A 19,677-nucleotide genomic window follows, 5' to 3' on the forward strand; every position below is an offset into this window, starting at 1 on the left:
GTCACACAGGTGAGACATGCGCAGCGAAGAACTCTAAACTGTTTAAAGAGGTCTGGACTTATGAAAGGGGTTAATTGTAGGGATAGTGATGAGTAAGAGAAAAATATGGCAAACAATGCCTTTTATGAGTAGTGTTCAGCTTTTATTTGATCAATCAAAAATTAAAAACAATATTTTTTATACAAATGTACAACGTACTGGTGCATGTATGAATAAACATGTATCAAACACCAGGTAAATGGGTACATGTACCGGTATATGTAAAATATACACATGTGATACTGATCATATTAAAGTAAGATTAAGAAATAAAATCAAAGTAAAACAATTCATTTGATTTTTTTATAAAACATTTCATGTTCAAATAGAAAGTACCAGTAATTTATTCAGACACCAGGGGTGGTAGAAGGTTGGTAAGAGCAGCATACACAAAGAATATTTGGTCAGCAAAGTCACATATTGCTAAAGGCATAATACCCTGTAAAATTCTGAAATTCTTTATCTGTTCCATCTTGCGTTCTACATGAATTTTTGCAGAAGCTATTCTACGAGTAGTTTCTACTTCACTCCTACTAAACTGGAGTTCTGATTTAAAAAGCGGACAATAGAGTTTAATACCTTTACAATTCAAATCATTAGCTATATGAATAAAACCTTTGTCAACCATGACTGCATCTCCTTTCTTAAGAAAATGTATCATACCAGAATTTCTAGTAATTTCAACATCAGACGCTGATCCTGGCCAGAGTTTTTGAAATAAAAAACTACAACCCCTGTCATACTAACTCCAACCAATGCCTTGAATGTGTTGTGTGATTTGTAATTAGAAAAAGTCAGGGAGTTGTTTTCTAAAGAAGATGGACTTTGGATGAAAATCTAAGTGCAGTCTAAAACTACACGTGTCTGAAAAAATTGTGAAACATTTAGGAACATGTAGCTTCAAAACTTCAAGCTCCTGCAAAAAAAAAACAAGAAATTGCATGCACTCATACATAAAAAGTATCCAGGAATTGAAAATTTTTGACACAGCACTTGAAGACAGTTTAAAACGGAATTCAAGATCTTTCAACAATAATCCTAATCTAAGTCTCATCATCACTAACAAAAATTCATCTATCCTTCACAGTTTTCTTTTACGACCTAATTTATTGTTATTCATTGTTCCCAAAACCTCTGTTGACAGCTTGTCTGCTCCTTGTTCCATTAGCGAATTAAATACAGCGAAAAAAGTATCACTGTCAGTCATTCCTGTGTAAAACATCATCAAAAAACATCATCAACTCATTAGAATGTTGGATGGACTCAATCATTATCTCCGGTAGGTTGGTATCTATTCCAACAGAAACTAAGGACTGTGAAAAGGTTTGGGTCTCTTTGGACATATTTCCTGATCCACTGGGTTCTTCATGTGCTGTCAACTCAACCAATTCACTAGCAGAGTACCTACAAATTTAATATAAAACAATTTCATCAGTTCAGTCCATTAACTGGGTTAGCTAAAAAAAATCACAATATATGTCCAATAAAAAAAAAACACCCAGGGGGTATTATGATACAGTAAAACATTCTTCTAAATGTAAAATAACTCACTGTAATTAATAAATAAAAAAGGGAAGGGGGTGGTGCATGAGCCCCATACTATTAACTTAAATAGTTGCCGATAACCTGATAACCACTTCATATAAACAAATATGTGTTTATGTTTCTCATACATCATAATGATTATGGTTGTCAATCTATGAATCCATTATTTTTTCACGGTATTAGATAGCAACTGAATGCTACATATACAGTGTAGTACTCACGAATGGTGTTTCAATATCCCTGCTTTGTCTGTAGTATTAATCGAACTGTCTGTGCGTTCTGGGTCCCTGCATATTCTCTTGGGTGGATCCCTTCTTACGAGTACCTTTTTCTGTTTTTGAGGCAAGTTTTCGCTCGGTATTTTATTTCTGTCTTGGGAAGTTGGCCCGGCGCCGTCTTTGAAATGATCTGAGCACACACGATTATAACTACTTGGCTTCCAGTTTTTTCTACTGATCAAGCGAATCCACGCACGTCTTGTGTACACTTCTTTAGGAAGTTTATGTAAAGTTACATGCCTTCCAAATGAACCAACCCTGCCACTAAAATTGTGACATTTTGTAACACAACAATAATATTTCCCATGTTTTTCTTCGCTTCGTAACCTAACCGGAAGTTTATATACCGTCCCGCAGGAACGATAACTCGTACAAGCAAACATTACAAAAATCCGGAATAATTACAGCATTTGTGAACATTTAAACCACATATGCGATGTGTCATGTACCGCCATGTTTTTCTTGTTGGTAACCTGACCCAATTCATTTCCGATGATTTCCAGTCTAAATCTACCGTCTTGTTTCTTATCTTTGGATTTTATTAATTATACTACATCACATTGTATTTATTACATCAGTTTAAAGATGATGCATTGTTTATTAATAGCATAAATACCTGTTGGTTAAGCAGAAGAAAAACCATGCGATTTTCCTTTTTGGTAATGGAGTAATGGAAGAATCTATTTATATAGAGGGGTTAAGGTTATTTTAAGTATCGTCCTCGAACCTGTTCCATTAAAAATGGAAATATTATAACTGTTGTTTTGCCATATTTAAAATGTCTTACCTTTGTTTTTATTATTATACATGTTTGTATTCCGTTGGACGTCACGATATTTACATTATTTATCTGTTTATTCCTTTGCGGCACTCTGTAGCATCGTCCGCCATAGTTTGTCTCTACTTTCCTTTTTGGTTAGGTAAAGCCGAGTGCGCATGTCGGTTGTTAGAGTCTATAAATACCGTCGCTAGCGACGCGCTAGTTTCAGTTCGACTTTGCAAAACGCCGGCCACGGGTGAAGATAGCAAAAGTACGTAAACTTTCTTCGTGACGATGACGTACCTTACCGACTGTACAGATTTGTTGGTATTATTTATTTTGAAGTTGGTGCATATTGTTCAATGAATATTTAAGCCTAAATAAATTATTGTTACCCTGGAATATTTCTTGTTGTACTCTCACTACCTCTGAGTGTGTAAAAGTCTACTGACCAATCTGGAATTTGACCTTCATTGGTCAACTATTATATATATTTCCTTCGTTGGAATATTACCAACTCATCAGGTTATAGCCTATACCTCGGCATGTTACAATCCCTGCATTTGGAGACATGAAATGATAATTTTATTAAATTGCTGTTTTCTTTCTTTGTATTCAGTCAGTTTACATACAATATCAGTAGAAGTAAAGAAGACAATTTTTAAAAACATTAATTGCATTAAATCAATGTGACCATTTTGGCCCCGCCCTAGAGTCAGAACCCCTACCTTGGGGGACATGAAATTGATAATTTGGTAGAGGGCTTCCTGGTCTATAAAATTATGAATTCAGTTTTCCTAACATGTGTTTGGGAGTAGAGAAGATAATTTTCAAACAGTATGTAATGATGTACCCCCCACCCCCTCTTCTACTTTTTATTTTATGACAATAATGTTTGATGACACAGTCTAACTTATTGTTTCATCTATGACAGTGTTCAATGAACTATACTGAGTCAATAACTGTAATTGTTCACTATTTTGTATGAGCTTGGAGTGGGTTGATATTTCTATCAGATAGAGTCAATGACTGTAATATGTTTTTGTACATTGTGGTGATTTGGAGCGGGTTGATACAGTATTAATACATCCAGAGCTTGATACTAAATAGTTGCATGTATGCAATTTGTTTTTACGTAATATTTTTGTGTTATAATAAAGAAGTTTAGAATATGAGTGGTAGCATGTGTAAACAATGTCGAGGAAATTCGGACTGTGCACGAATTCGTTTTTACGTTTTATTTCATCTTGATTGTTGATAAAGATGATATTATTTAGTTGTCCTTATGCTATGTCTTATCTATGTAAAATGATGTTACCTTTGTTATAAGGCCGGAAAATTGCATGTTTATGTTCATGAGCAGCCACATCTTTTCCTGTCTGCTCGCTTCCGGTTTAGCTCGATGTCTGTATAGTCGATAAACTTATGCTTGAGTATTGATAATTAAATGATGTTAATTCTTGAGTTAACATTGTGTATTGCTAAAACTATTGATTGAAAGTTGTTTGGTATATTTTATACTTAATGTTTTGATTGTGATTGATTTTTATGTTACGTTGTATACTGTGATTGGAAGTTGTTGAAATTATAAATTTATTGATAAAGTAGTGTGATTTCCAATATCACACGTTAGGTGGCGCTAGTCCAAAAGCGACTTTTTAAGTTATCCTATCACATATCACTATTTTGATCACATGATCAATTATTGATTTTTGCCGCTGAATGTTTTGACCGTTTGCTCATTAGTATAAATAGCGAGATCTATCGTCTGTACTTGACTTCCAACTCCTTGATTATTAGAGAGCAGTTGGTACGTAAAGCCGTTCCAATTTATTTTTTATTTTTATTTTTTTTATTTATTTTATTTTATTTATTTAACTTAGGGATTAATATTTTAATTTATTTATATGATCGGAATATTAACTATGCGGTGATTTAACTGCGAGTTGTTATTTCCGTGAATTTTATTGAGTTAGTAGATTTTACGGAAATTCTTAGATTTTTAATTTGATTGAAATTGGTTAAGATTTTAAAGTATTTTTGATTGAGAATTATTTTGAACAAGTAGATTTATTTAATTATTTTTGGCGATCTTTGGGAAATTATTTTCTTTAGTAATATTTTTCTTTTGGGGTTTATTGATAAATAAGTAATAGGAATAACCCAATATTGTATATCAAAACAGTAAATTATAGTAATATGCATCCATGGTTCTGTTTTTGCCTATATAAGTAGGGTAACCATAATGAACAACACAGTAATTTAACTGTACGTTCATGTTTGGTTGTTTATAAATTTTCTTATTTAATAATATGTTGATAGGTTAACCATAACGGTGAACCAGTGAGTAATTTAACTCAGTTCACCAAATGGTACAGTAAATCCTGTTCTGCATTAAATCAAATGTCACATAACGGGATTATTTAATAAAAGTTATTCCCCTTTGCCCACCCTTATATTTTTGGGAGATTTTTAAATAAAGGTTCTGGTGATACATTGATGATTTCTAATTTTTTAATTATATGTGTAATTAAGGTATGAATGAGCGTGAGAGTGTAATTATAATTATAGTATTACATATGTTGTGTTATTGAATAAATTTTATATTATCATCTTTAATAAATTTTAATTATTTTAAAGCTCTTTCTAAATATTTGATTTTGGGGGGCAAACATTGCATAAAACCGCACTTAGTCCTTAGAAACAATGAATGATAAAATACATTTGTAAGTAATGGAACCGACATTCGACCCACGCCTCAGAGAAAGCAGAAAACCAAATCTGTACCGAGGTTACCGAGGATCCAAACACAATTACAGTGATTCTGATGACATCTCTAGCTCTTCAGAGGACAGTCCAGACAACATTTCTGACAGTAATGATGATAGTGTCGTGAGACGAGTGAATACTGTCAATATTTATTGGCATGTATATGCAAGTATACACACACCTTAGAATACACAGGTCAAACTAAGACTTCGGAGAGGAGTCTGGTCTGTTCCATGTACATGTGGTCAGGGTCTGTATATCTATCTGTATTAATAGCACCCCGAACCCGATGAATAGTAAGATAATAGAAAGGGTACTTGTACCACACTCCTCCCCTCCGTGAAAACAAATGCATAAATTTGATTGACATATAAACAGAAATATTGACGATTCCTAAAGATAAACAAATTACAAAATGAAATGCATATAAAACATTTCTGAAAAGTTATAGTCTGCACAGGGAAATAGTGATTAAAAAAACCGAACCCCCCCCAAAAAAAAAACAACAAAAAAACAATATTCATTAAGGCGGGCCGCATTCATGGAAGTAGACCTGAGAACATCCTCGATGGACAGGGCCTTCAGCTTTGCCACTTCACGAGCAACATCAACTGTCTCCGCTGGACATGCGGCTAGGTATGGGCTATCTCTCTCCAATATCATTCGTTCAAGAGGGATGAACCGAGCATCATTCTGAACTGACCTGTCTGTGTAGATTTTAGGAAAAATCCCAAACAGTACAGACGGCAAACTCTCCATCCATTCCTCTGCCTCAGAAACTGAGCCGGTGAAACAGTGGCGATGGAACAGATGTCCCTCCATGTCCAACATCCTGATTGCTTGTAGCACATGTTTAGCCGCCTCTCCAGTCCCTGAGTCTCTGCAATATAACACAACAGCCTTGTTGGTCTCCATGGCCAACACCAACAACTCGGAGAGAATGTCCATTTGGCTATGGAGTAATGCCTTCCTACACGCTGGCCGGGAACACGGGTGCTGACAATCACAAGTAGTGGTCATGTCAATTCCAATCTCTCCAACTACTATGCATTCTGGTAGGGCTACAAGTCTTCGGAGCTCTGACAACATATCAAGCGATATTCGGCTGGAAAGATGGGGGTGTATTCCAAAGGTTACACGAACCTGCTTGTTCTTGCTGACTTGACTCTCCCACAGTGACCAGTGTTTGGGAAACACATAATTGGCTACGGCATACAACAGCTGAAACTGGCCTAGTTTAGCTAGGGGTGAAAAAACCTCCGAACACTCCGAGATGATTCCCCTTGCAAACATCTGGTCAAGGTGAAAATGGGAATCGACCACTACTGCAAAATTGTTCAAGCCACCACAAGACTGTCTCGAAGTCCGGAATAAATTGTGCTTCTCTGGAGACAGCTGTCGAAGAACAGTACAAAGCACCTGCCAATGGATGATGCAAATCACGTGATTGGGCGGTGAAGTTTGAAACTGGCTGGGAACATGGTTGCTGTAATGTCTTGCATAAAATGACATTAGTCTAATTTCGGTGTCAGTGAAGTGCCCAACTGTTGGGTATAATTGATGTGCAACAACAAAATTTAGCAACTGCTCTAGAGTGTCTACTCCTACCCACTTTCCCAGGAGATGCAACGACCCATTAACCAATTCACACCAATTGTGAAAATGCTGGTCTCCCATTTGCCCCACTAGAGAGAGCGTATGAGAAGCACTAGAGTCACATTGGTTACAATTGCCGCCCCAGAACGGTGGGAGATGGACCCTGAAGACATGACGCTTGACATGACCACTCAGGCTTATCTGACACAGAGGGCAGTGGTAGGCAGCTCCCTCCTGTCTAGTTGGCAAGGGTTTATCTAACACAGCTTCCTTCGTCTGGTCGGCACAAAGCTGGTTCACGGGTTCTTTGGGATCCTCTACCTCGTCTGATGAGCAACGAACCTCGTCCAGAATCATCAGATCCATCGAGCAGAGGCTGCTCGTGTTCGTTAATGCGGGCTCACCATGGCTGCTCTGGGATGGTGTTAACTCCTCGTTATAGTCTGGGACAAACTTGCTCTCATCTAATTCCCCATCAGAATGCATCCGGTAAAATGAATTTATGAAAATGGCAAAATATAACAGCTATAAATGAATGTAAAATCAGTTAAAGTATGCATACAAAAATTTCCTCTTTTAAGAAAACATATACACAAAATGATACAAGAGACACCATGTCCCTACATATCCTAATAACCCTTGTTCTATATACACTTAACAAAATTCTAGGGGGTTTTCATTTAACAGAAATCTTTGTATTTGTTCGGAGGCCGGACTGGTCGACATGCCCTGGTCTGATGAGAAATACTGTCAGACTGTCCAGCAGATGGCTGACTGTTATCAACGCTGCCAGATTGTAATTCCAATTCCCTGTTGCTTGTATCAACCTCGGGATCTGGCAAAGAGGAACCTTTATGGTCTTCTGGAAAATACTGACTACCAGAGGAGTCATCTGTCTGGAAATATTGGTGCCGCAGCCTGCGAAGCCACACTGGAATTTCCCGATCCTGGCACATCTTTAAATTGTCATGAATAATAATGTGCTCTTTTTTTCTGTCCCTTATAGTGTATATCGGGGGTCTACAGGCAACAACTAAGTATGGCCCAGTCCAGGGTGCCCTTAGCTTCTGGGACTGGCCAACTTTGGTGGTGGAGTCTAATTTGTACACCAGATCTCCCTCACTATAATGATGTTCCACGACTCGCAAGTCATAGTCACGCTTCTGTCTATGCTGGGTCTGTTTCAGATTCTGGCGGGCACAAGCATGCGCTTTAGCAAGTCGAAGTCTCAGATTAGCAATCCATTCATCTGCAGTCTGTGGTGACAAGTGTCCTGGTATGTTATTGGTGATTAGGTTTACTGGTTGTATCACTTCTCGTCCAAGCATTAGTCTGTTAGGTGTGTATCCAGTTTGTCGGTGCACAGTGTAATGCAAAGCCATCGCCAGAAGCGGTAAATCTTTATCCCAATTTCTCTTGTCCTTCTTAATATAACATCTAATCATCTGCATGGAGGACTGTTGTATTATATCTCTCCACTTGTCCATTTGATGATGGATGGTATGGGGTAGTTCTGGTCTTGGCTATCTGTAACTCATCACATAGAGCTCGAAACAAGTTGCTATCAAAATTGCGACCTTGGTCAGGATGCACTTCCAAGGGACACCCAAAAGTGACGACAAAGTGGATAAGAAACTTGTGAGCAACAGACAACGCTGTTTGGTCTGGTAAAGCTGCCATTTCTATCCATTTAGAAAACTGGTCTATCATCATTAGTATATAATTGTTTCCAGATTCACTGGTATTAAACGGACCCAAAATGTCTAAATGTACCCTCTCCATAGGAAATCCTGCATGATAAGACTTGAGGGCAGCTCTAGGTTTGATATGAGGTTTCTTATTTTGATTACAGGTGGTACACCCTTTAACATATTCTGTACAATCTTGTGATAAATTATGCCAGTAGAAAGACTGCTTAACCCTGTTGTATGTCTTCTGCTGTCCCAAATGTCCTGCAGACTTAGTATCATGACAAAAACTTAGAACTGTTTTTTTGAGACATGTTGGTACTACAAGGCAGAATCTCCTATCAATTTTGTCAATCCACTCATAATATAGGACACCATTTTTAATGTGAAGGAACTCTCTAAACAATCAGAGTGCCCTGGTGGCAGGGCTTTCCAGATGTAGTTGCGACTTTGTTGGGTTTTCGTCCTTTTCTAGCCAGGTCCTGACGATGCCAATGTCTGCATCCTCTCGCTGCATGGTGGCAATGTCTTCTGCAGAGTACCCCTCAATCCAGGATACTGGCAAATGGGGATCATCTAGTAATTTGGCTGCAAGGATGTTGAAAGCATCTTCTGGTTTTTCCATCTGAGAGTTGTCTGCTGGGGCACATTTCCTTGACAGAGGGACCACATCGTCTACATCCGTTGAGAATATTGACCATTGATTATGGGCCATTACACAGTAGCCACATCCACCACACGGAAGGCTTTCAGTGGATGCACCTGCAGCATAGCAATCACATATTGGCCCATCATCTGGAATTCGGCTTAGAGCATCTGCATTAGTATGTTTCTTTCCTGGGCGATGTAAGATTTCCATGTCAAATTGAGCCAGTTCCTCTAGCCAGCGTGCTAGTTGACCTTCGATGTGCTTAAATCTCATTAGCCAGACAAGACTATTGTGGTCTGTACTAACCATAAATCGTCGGCCTAGAAGATAGTGTCGGAAATGCCGACAGAATTTTACCACTACTAGTAGCTCTTTCCTCGTGGTGCAGTACTTCCTCTGGGGTTTTAAAAGCACATGACTTGCGTAGCAGATTTCCGTTTCCTTTCCGTCTTGGACCTGTGAAAGTACTGCGCCTACGGCATGATCCGAAGCATCAGTGTCCAGTACAAATAGACCATCAGGGCGTGGATATGATAGGCATGGAGCGGTTACCAATGCAGTCTTTGCTAGACGGAAAACCTCTTCATGTGTATTTTCAAAAAAAAACTTCCTTTTGTGTGACCTAGATCATACAAACATGCACTCAATGAAGCAAAGTCCTTAAGGTGATCCCTGTGGTAGTTTAAGAAACCCAGAAAGGCCAAAACTTCATACTGGTTCATTGGACGAGGCCAGGTTTTTACTGCTTCTATTTTGGAAGGGGCTATAGCAATTCCAGATGAGCTGACAACCTTTCCTAAGAATTCTGTCTCGGGACGAAATAAATCACCCTTCTTTGGCTTTAATTTTAGAGAGTACTCTCTAAACCTTTGTAATGTAGTTCTTACATTAGCCTGTCCATCAGCAAAATCCTTTCCTAGGACAATGACGTCATCCAGGTAGACAAGAACTTGAGTCCAAGTCAGTCCCCTAAGGACCGATTGCATTGCCCGCTGAAAAGTGGCAGGGGCATTACATAATCCCATACCCATTCGGGTGTGCTCAAATAGCCCGTAACGGGTAATAAATGCTGTCTTTTTTCTATCTTCTTCTGCAATCTCAACTTGGTAATAGCCAGAGGCCATATCTAAGGTTGAGAAGAATTTGGTTCCCTGTAAGGTGTCTAGGCAATCCTCTGTGATAGGCAGGGGAAAAGAATATTTCACAGTGACGCTGTTCAAGTTGCAATAATCAATGCACCACCTTACATTTCCATCTTTTTTCTTGACTAGGACAGGTGCTTATGCCCACTCTGAGTTTGATGGCTGTATTATAACTGCGTTAAGCATTTTCTTTAGATGCTCCTCCTCCTGGTGTTGAAATCCAAGTGGCGTTCGACGCATTTTGTGCTTAACTGGGTTGGCATCCTTAGTATCGATACGATGTTTTATTGCTGAAAGGCAACCAAGGTCCAGATCATGCTTAGCAAACACATCTTGAAAATCTGTCAGCAATATCTTTAAATGTTCCTGTTCGATTTCGTTGAGGTCTTTTGCAGATCTATTAAATAAGTCTACAAGATGTTCAGGTAGGGCGAGTTTACTATCCGGCTCTATGTTTATTTGTCTAATTTCAGCCTCGTTATTTGCCGATGGTCCAACTAAGCAATCTTCACCAATTACCTCTGCAAAGCCAACACACTTGCCACCGGGCAACTTAATACACTTGTTGGAGTCATTGATAAACTGCATGAAGGTTTGCTTTCCCCTTCCAAGTATGGTTAAGCCTAGGATTCCTGTACTATCCTGCACAGGCTGTACTATGTAATCCTTAGGAAGACTTTGTTCCTATGTAACTGATATGTTTAAAATGGTATTGGGGGGAATAACTCGAATGGAAAGCAGGGTGACTCTAGAGATCCGCCTCGCAAATGACTCTTCGTCCTTACTAAGCTCGGTAGGTTCTAAACAGCCATTAAGAGAGAGAGTCTTGTTGTTAAGGTTGACAATCCCATGATGAGCCTACAAAAAATCGAGTCCTATTATGATGTCATCATTCATAGCAACAGCGCAACAGTCCCAGGTAAAAGAAAGGGCGCCAATTTGAATCTTTTGTTTGCAGAGTTTAAACCCCATTATAGTATGTCCTCCTATACCCTTCAGTTTAACTAATTCATGATTTTCACTCTGGGTTTCAACATGCTTCTTGTTTACTAGGGTCAGCATTGCTGCAGTGTCTATAATGGCGTTCAATGGTGTTGAATTGAACTTTGCATCTACAACAAGGCTTTTTCCTTTTGACTTCCTTATCATAGCTTCAAGAAATTGGCCTTTCTGTTCGTGGACCAAATCTAGGCCTGTCGACCTGGTCCTTTGGTGTTTAAACCCTCATCCTTAGCACTACCCATTCTTACAAGTGAGAGCGAGGGTGCCCTACTCTGTGAATGTGTTTCGTGCTGTCGATAGTAGGACATTGCAGATGACTTGTCTTGTTGACCGTACTGAGGGTGCATAGGGCTCCGATCACTAAGCTTTTCACCTTGCTGACCGTCTGAAAATCTTCTTTGGCTCCTCCCTCTCAAACTTGGGCTTGGTGACCTGAACCGATCTTGTCTGCTCTCAGGTCCCGAGTATCGATTTGGCATTCTTAAATTAGTATTTAGATTGCCTTGGTAAGAATATCAATTTGGTCCTGCAAGTTACCAGCGGAACCTGTACATGCTGTCTTATTTATTTCATCTTGAAATGTGACTTGGCGGTGATAGTAAGCATTAGCTCTTCCTCCAAAGAGTGTTCTATCATTGGCTAAAGCAGTTTTAACAAACTTTAAAGCTTTATGGATGGTACGAGGTTCCATATCCATTGCACGTCTTGCCGCACTTTTCTCTCTGCAGCCGCTCAGGAAAGCCGCCACTGCCATCTCTTCTATGATATAACCCTCAAATTCCTCATAAGCATCTAATGTAAGGGAATAACCTCGCTGAGAAAATTCTTCCATTGTTTCATTTTCATGTTGTTTTAAGAATGGAAGTTGTCTGCGAGCTACAACAGGAGCCTCCTTTGTACTGAATCTCCTCTTTAAATACTTCTTGAGGGTATGATAGTCATTGTGTACATTAACTCGGCGGGCATATTCCAATGCAACATCCCCCAGGCAGTCTAGTAGCCGACACAACTTCTTATTGTCAGACCACTGTCTTCTACCAGCTGTTCTTTCAAATTGGTAGATGAAAGCTTCAAAATTAGGCGAGTCAGTTCCTTTGAAGGTAGCCATTTTTGGTATGTTTGGGCTTTTGCTTCTGGACCTATCTCTCTGTCGTTCATTTCCATGCTCAGTTCTGGCATTGACTGGAAGGTCACAAAACTCCGGAATATTCATATTCAAATGGCTTCTTGATCTGTCCCTTCGACTCTCATGACCAATTTCAGTGCTGGCAGCAAATTGGGTGTTTCGAGGTGCAGAATCACCATTATCTGATGAGGATGAGCTGGATCTGTATCGATGTCGCTTTCTTCTCTTGAATGATGTGCTTTGACTCGGCGCAGCTACGGGAGTCATTGACCCCACAGTAGTGCTGGCTGCAAATGGCACGGTCGGGGCTGAATTTACTACACTGACTCTTGGCATTGATGATGCATGCACGAGATCCTCAGAGACTTGAAGTACATCACGGTGTAAAATTTTCTGTTTGCTCATGGTAGGCAGGCTTCCTGAAGCTGAGAAAAACCTGGTTGAATCGCCATGCAGAATATTATCCAATGGCTTTACAGGGGACATGGAGTCAGCAGCTAACGAGAACGGCACAGGCTTTCCACAGCTACCCGAAATAGGTGTACTTGTTTTCTGATAGCTTGCTCTACTATCTGTGGTCCCATTGGGAAAAGTTCCTCCTGCGGCTGTTTGATATATTCCGTTTGATGGGATAGCGTCTAGCAATTTGTTGATTTCGTCTTGTTGATTTTTGGGACTGAATTTCTGTTGCTGTTTCTCTGTACTGAAAGCTGCCATTTGGTCAGGTTCCTGAATTATCTGCTGACCTTCCTGGACTGTTTCATTACTGGCTAGGGTGGAGTCCTTCAGGGATTTCATCTCCTCTGCAATTGTCTGCACTGACTGTCCAGGCTGGAAAATAATGGTCTCCAGACGACTAAGGCGCATTTCAGATGACGTTTGGTCTGCAGGCAAACCACTATCTTCTTGGGGGGTCGGCAACGACATTGGTATCTTAAGCAGTGACAACTTATTTTCCCGTATCCACTGTTGAATTGTTTCTATGAGAAGTTGAATTTCAGCAGCTAAATTTTCCTCTGTAACTTCTTCAGTTTCACGCAGCTTGATAATTCTGGCTGCTCTCTTCTCTCCAACACCTTCCAATGTCCGCAACTCTTGAGCACTGGCAGCATATATATAGACAGCCATAGTTGTACAATTGTGTGTAACCGTAATATTTGAGAAAAGGTTTATAACACAAAAACAGTTTGAGAGTCTCTGACCCTACCAACCTACTCTATATATAAAGTAATGTTGAAATAAGGGCAACTATTTCTCAGTAAAATGTTCCTAACCTTTAATATCACACAAAATATATAACGTGGCTAATCTATTATTAAAATTTCCCAAATAATCCTAAGAAATTGTAAGAATAACGTGAAATTTACCAAAAACTTGATTTGTTTATTACAAACTGAGTTTCAAAATAAAAGTACTTTCGATTGAGATGACCAATTCCGGTCACGCGGTCACGTGCTTCCGTCTTGCTCAATTCCAATCCAAAATGGCTAGCACGTGTTATGTGCAAAAAAAGCGAACTACAAAAAATTCGTATCTTCCAAATTATTCATCAGAAAAAATATTAGATTGATTGAAAACGTTCAAAAACTAAAAGGGAACACGTTAACCTACACTAATAAAGAAACACGTGTATGAGCTGAGTGAACTGAGTCAGTGCCGATAGTTCAACTGACTCGGAAAAAAAATACAACAAATTGTAGATCCGTGTCCCGGCGACGCCAGATGTCGTGAGACGAGTGAATACTGTCAATATTTATTGGCATGTATATGCAAGTATACACAAACCTTAGAATACACAGGTCAAACTAAGACTTCGGAGAGGGGTCAGGGTCTGTATATCTATCTGTATTAATAGCACCCCGAACCCGATGAATAGTAAGATAACAGAAAGGGTACTTGTACCACACTAGCATGTCAACTAGAGTAGTGAAAGACAAGAGAACAAAACATTCTACATGCAAGTTACTTCCCTTAACTGGAGAAGGAAAAGAGAAATGGTCCGTTTGGAAAAGTCGTTTTGAAACTGTAGCGAGTAGATCTCGATGGTCAGATGAAGAAAAATAGGATGAACTCTTACCAAAATTACATGGAGAAGCTGGCGAATTTGTATTTGATCAGTTGAAACACAAAACTAGAAGCAACTACCGTACACTTGTTTATGAGATAGATAGCAGATATAGAATTGTGGAAACAAAAAAATCTTTAGAGGCAAAATTTACCAACCGTACGTAAACAAAGATCTAATGAAAGTGTTGAAACGTATGCTACAGAACTAAAGAAACTTTATGCAAAAGCATATCCTGATAGAGACGACAAAACTAAACGAGAGGATCTTCTTAGAAGATTTTTCGATGGTTTAATTGATGAAAAGGTTCAATCGCAAGTAGAATTTGTCAAGGATCCTGCAACATCGATGATGCAGTCTTTGAAGTGGTTAATTTCCAAGATATGAATAAAAGAAACAGCAATAAGCAGGAGAAAAACATGACAAGGGCCATACATTGTAACTGAAGCTCCTCAGAATAATTTCAAGAATAATCCCAGAAACAAAGAAACTTCAAGTGGTACACAACAAAAGCCAAAGGTTAACAACAAGTCGTCAAGTTACTCATCATCAGAAAATCAGCTGCAAGATGAAATGAATAAACTTAGACAACAAATGTCAGAGATTCAGAAATCCATTGAACAACTGAGTCAAAGAAACCCTCCTTTTAAGAATACAAAATCCTCCATGTCATGTTATCATTGTGGAAAACTTGGTCACTTCAAACAGGATTGTCCCATGTTGCATTTTCAACCATATGTAACCCCTCCTGTAAGTCAACATTATAATCGAAGTTCGATACCCAACTCGTATTCTGCTGCTCCTTTAAACATCCAAGGATCGTAACTGGTGGTCGACGAACGGTCCATGACTAACGGTCCATGACTCTGAGAAGAACGATCTACAAAAGATCAAAAATGAAAATGCTATAAATCGTAATTACCAAAGAAGTCCTGGAATTTACGTTGAAGGACAAGTTAATGGATCCTGTCTTATATTTACTATAGATACTGGAGCTGCCAGAACAATTTTGTCAAAATCAGTCTTCGAAACTTTGGAGAAGAAACCTCCTATACACAAGACTACTGGAATTTTGAATGCCTGTGGCAGAGAAATAGAAGTGCTTGGTGAAGCAAAATTTACATTGAAAATTTCCTAACTGATCAGCACATCATAGTTGCAGAAATAGATGATGATTGTCTTGTGGGTGTTGATGTCCTATATGCAGAATGCCTGCAGAAATATTACTGAGTAGAGGGATACTTAAACTACAAAATAAGGAAATTCCTTGTTTCCAGACTACTACAAACAGCAAATGTCGTAGAGTTACGGCGGCAGACAATTACGAAATTCCACTGTTCAGCGAAAGAGTTATACGGGCCTTTGTTGAGAGATCTGAAGATCCCAATGAACAAAAGGAGTTATTAATTGAGCCGTCAGAACTTTTCGCTGAACGATACGAACTTCATATGGCAAATACTCTTGTAGATATTAAAAACAATACTACCGTACCTGTTAGACTACTCAATCTTACCAATACGGAACAGTGTATCCATCGAGATGCTGTTATAGGTGTAGCAGATGAATTTATACATGATGTTCAACTTCCTACAGGTGGAATAAAGAATCCAGACACTTCTACCTTGTCGATCAGAGACGTTACTGAAATTGACACAAGAGAAGTTAAAGAATTGCCAGGCAATATGAAAGATTTGTATAGCAATGCTGTTGAAAATAATGATTTTGACGACTTGTCCAAAGAAAAAAATTATAATTTACTTTGTGAATACAGTGATGCTTTATCTAAAGATGACTTAGATTTGGGATATACTACAGTGACCGAACACGAAATAGATACTGGTGATAGTAAGCAGATAAAATTGCCACCAAGAAGAGTGCCTCTCGCCTACGCTGATGCAGAATTTCTATTTATAAAAGATATGGAAAAACAGGGTATCAATCAGAAGTCTAATTCTCCATGGGCGCCCCCTTTAAACGTAGTCATGAAGAAAAGTGGAAAGGTCAGACCATGTATCGATTATCAAAAGGTGAATGATGTAACTAAAAACGACGCCCAGAATACAAGATTGTCTTGATGCTGTAGTTGGAACTTCTATTTTCTCTACCTTTGACTTAACTTCTGGATATCACCAAATGCCAGTAAAGAAATCTGATGTTCCAAAAACTGCGTTTATTAAATACTAAATATGGCCTTTTAGAATTTTTAACAATGCCAATGGGACTAAAGGGAAGTGCCCAAACCTTCCAAAGAACTTTACAGATCATTTTGAATGGACTGCAGTGGCAAACCTGTCTAATTTATTTAGACGATATTATCGTTTTGGATCAACTTTCCATGAACATTTTAAAAATGAGTCAAAGAAGTTTTAGATTGTATACATCAAGCTGGATTAAAGTTAAAACCCAAAAAGTGCCAGTTTTTCCAACAAGAAGTTACCTTCTTAGGTCATGTGGTAAACAAAGACGGTGTTAAACCAAACCCCGAAAATATTTCCAAGATTTTGGAATGGCCAATACCGAAAAATGTTACTGAAATACGGCAAATATTAGGAATGGCGCCATATTACAGAAAATTTGTCAAGGACTTCTTTGCCATTGCGGATCCTTAATTCATTTAACAAAGAAAGATGTCCCTTTCAAATGGACTGAAGATTGCAATATAGCTTTTACGAAAATTAAAGAATGTCTTACGGGACCAGATATTATGGCCTTTCCTATGCCTAATGAAGAATTTATTCTTGATACTGATGCCAGTAATTACAGCGTTGGAGCTGTCCTAAGTCAAATTCAAAATGGCCAAGAGAGAGTTATTTCGTATGCCAGTATGAACAAGGCCGAGACAAATTATTGCGTCACTCACAAAGAATTATTAGCAGTGAAATACTTTGTAGAATATTTTAAACTATACCTACTAGGCGGAAAATTTAGAGTACGAACAGATCACCAAGCCTTAGTTTGGCTGTTCAAAATAAAAGAACCAAAAGGACGTATTGCCAGATGGATAAAAATACTATCAGCATATGATTTTCAATTGAAAACAGACCTGGACATAAACTCGGCAATGCTGATGCTTTATCAAGATACCCCAATCCTCATAGTTGTGAATGTTCTGTTGACACAAAGTTAAAATGTGGACCCTGTAAAAAATGTATTAAAAGAAATGAAGAATCTCCCCAAAAGAAAAGGTGGCCTAAAAATCATACAAGTGATGAAAATAACATTCGTGCTGTTACCCGTAATCAGACACATTAAAATATGGACCCTGTAAAAAATGTATTAAAAGAAATGAAGAGTCTCCCTAAAAGAAAAGGTGGCATAAAAATCATACAAGTGATGAAAATAACATTCGTGCTATTACCCGTAATCAGACACATATAGAATTCACATCTTGGAATGATGTTTGCAAAACTGTAGATATGGGTATAGTCCACTAATGCATTTTCCATAGGCGGTATGTGAACGTTATGGTTCAAAGCTCCGGCCCTAGTTTTCGTTCAGCAACGAGGGACCTCTTGAATGAAAGCTCATCAAATTGTCTCTTTCCTGCTAAAATTTCGTGGTTTGAAGTCAGATTCGTTTCCCGGCAAAATGCGTCTGTATTGAAAAACTCTGAAAATGAAAGTAAAGTAGGGAATTTCTCAGTTTTGGAAAGGGTGTACATCAAACAATTTCATTTCTTTTCTTCAAATGATAATTCAATTTTGACACTTGTTTTTAAAATTGCAAATCCTCTTTTCTGACATGTGTCAAGCATTCTGATTTAAAATGTCCCAATAAATGTATATACACTCTGCAAGTACAGGGACTATTTTGCTTAAATGCACTACTTTGTTGTACTACCGATTCTAAAAATAGAATATAGATATATACCCAGATATGCCAAAGTTACAACAAAATGATCCAGATTTGAAATTATTTTATAATGCAAAGAAAGAGGGTCATCAACCAGATGAAGTTCTATTAAAAGATACTAGTCCTGCTTGCAGATATTACTTCAATGTGTGGAGTTCTGTTGTATTGAAAGATGACAATTTGTACAAAGAGTACATCTCAAAGGATGGCAATTATACTTACCTTCAACTATTGTTACCACATTCCTTGCGTGAAGAAGTATTACAACAGATGCACAACTCAATAGTGTCTGGACATCTAGGCATTAAAAAGACAACTGAAAAAATAAAGAAATTGTTCCATTGGTACGAAATGAGAACTGCTATACAAGTCTGGATAGAGAAATGTCATGCTTGTCAAATGAATAAAATTTCTAATAAACCTGCAAAGGCTCCCATGGGTAACATGAGTACAGGAGCACATATGGATCGTTTATCTATAGATATACTTGGACCATTACCAAGGACTCCTCGAGGCAACAAATATATACTTGTTGCGATGGATTATTTTAGTAAATGGGTGGAGATATTACCCGTTCCTGATCAAACTTCAGAAACATGTGCTGACACAATTTTAAATGAAGTAATTCCAAGATATGGCTGCCCCGAAAGTATACACAGCGACCACGGTAGGAATTTTGAAAGCAGTTTATTTCAAGAGTTTTGTAAAATATTAGAAATCAAAAAAACCAGGACAACTCCAAGAAATCCAAGAGCCAACGGTTTAGTTGAGCGATTCAATAGGACTTTGATTAGTATGATTAAAGCATACATTAAAGGCAAACAAACAGATTGGGATAAAAATTTAGGGTGCCTGGCTTTTGCATACAGAAGTACTCCTCAAGAATCTACAAAGTTTACTCCGAACATGATTATGCTTGCGATTGAAGTAAAACTCCCCTTACAAGTTATATACTCTGACCCAGAAAAATCAGAAGAATGTTCTTCATATGGAGATTACCTGTATAAACTCAGAGAGAATCTGTATCACTCTCACCAGATTGTCAGGAAGAACCTGAAATGTGCAACAAATATACAAAAGAATAAATATGATAAGAAGTCAAACTTGAATCAATATCAGACTGTTGATTTAGTCTCTGTTTTAATGGAGAGCCCAGATACTGACCT

At 38.3% G+C, this 19,677-nt stretch overlaps 2 protein-coding genes and 1 long non-coding RNA gene across 3 annotated transcripts; 1 reads left to right on the top strand and 2 right to left on the bottom strand.

The window, feature by feature from the left end:
* Nucleotides 1–5,435: 5,435 nt before the first annotated feature.
* LOC128192326 (uncharacterized) lies at nucleotides 5,436–7,907 on the bottom strand. The gene is made up of 2 exons (XM_052864929.1): nucleotides 5,907–7,907; nucleotides 5,436–5,530 (listed from the first exon to the last, which is right to left on the bottom strand). The coding sequence occupies exons 1-2, from the start codon at nucleotides 7,471–7,473 to the stop codon at nucleotides 5,436–5,438; spliced, it is 1,662 nt and encodes a 553-aa protein (XP_052720889.1). The 5' UTR covers nucleotides 7,474–7,907.
* Nucleotides 7,908–15,867: 7,960 nt separating this feature from the next.
* Nucleotides 15,868–16,734, top strand: LOC128192334 (uncharacterized). The gene has a single exon (XM_052864941.1). It carries the CDS (start codon nucleotides 15,868–15,870, stop codon nucleotides 16,732–16,734), a length of 867 nt encoding a protein of 288 aa, XP_052720901.1.
* Nucleotides 16,735–17,715: 981 nt separating this feature from the next.
* LOC128173250 (uncharacterized) lies at nucleotides 17,716–19,566 on the bottom strand. The gene is made up of 3 exons (XR_008242458.1): nucleotides 19,511–19,566; nucleotides 18,734–18,827; nucleotides 17,716–17,796 (listed from the first exon to the last, which is right to left on the bottom strand). It is a non-coding gene; the product is annotated as an uncharacterized LOC128173250 (long non-coding RNA).
* Between the last annotated feature and the right edge of the window lie 111 nt (nucleotides 19,567–19,677).

Source organism: Crassostrea angulata, chromosome 1 (assembly GCF_025612915.1).
Source record: "Crassostrea angulata isolate pt1a10 chromosome 1, ASM2561291v2, whole genome shotgun sequence".
Lineage (NCBI taxonomy): Eukaryota > Metazoa > Mollusca > Bivalvia > Ostreida > Ostreidae > Magallana > Magallana angulata.

Bases quoted from the DNA above. Each gene is read 5' to 3' on its own strand.
- LOC128192326 (XM_052864929.1), bottom strand. From the start codon at position 7,473: ATGCATTCTGATGGGGAATTAGATGAGAGCAAGTTTGTCCCAGACTAT. The intron at 5,531-5,906 runs GTTTTTTTGTTG...AAATATTGACAG, and splicing joins GGCCCGCCTTAATGAATATT to TATTCACTCGTCTCACGACA.
- LOC128192334 (XM_052864941.1), top strand. From the start codon at position 15,868: ATGCCTGCAGAAATATTACTGAGTAGAGGGATACTTAAACTACAAAAT.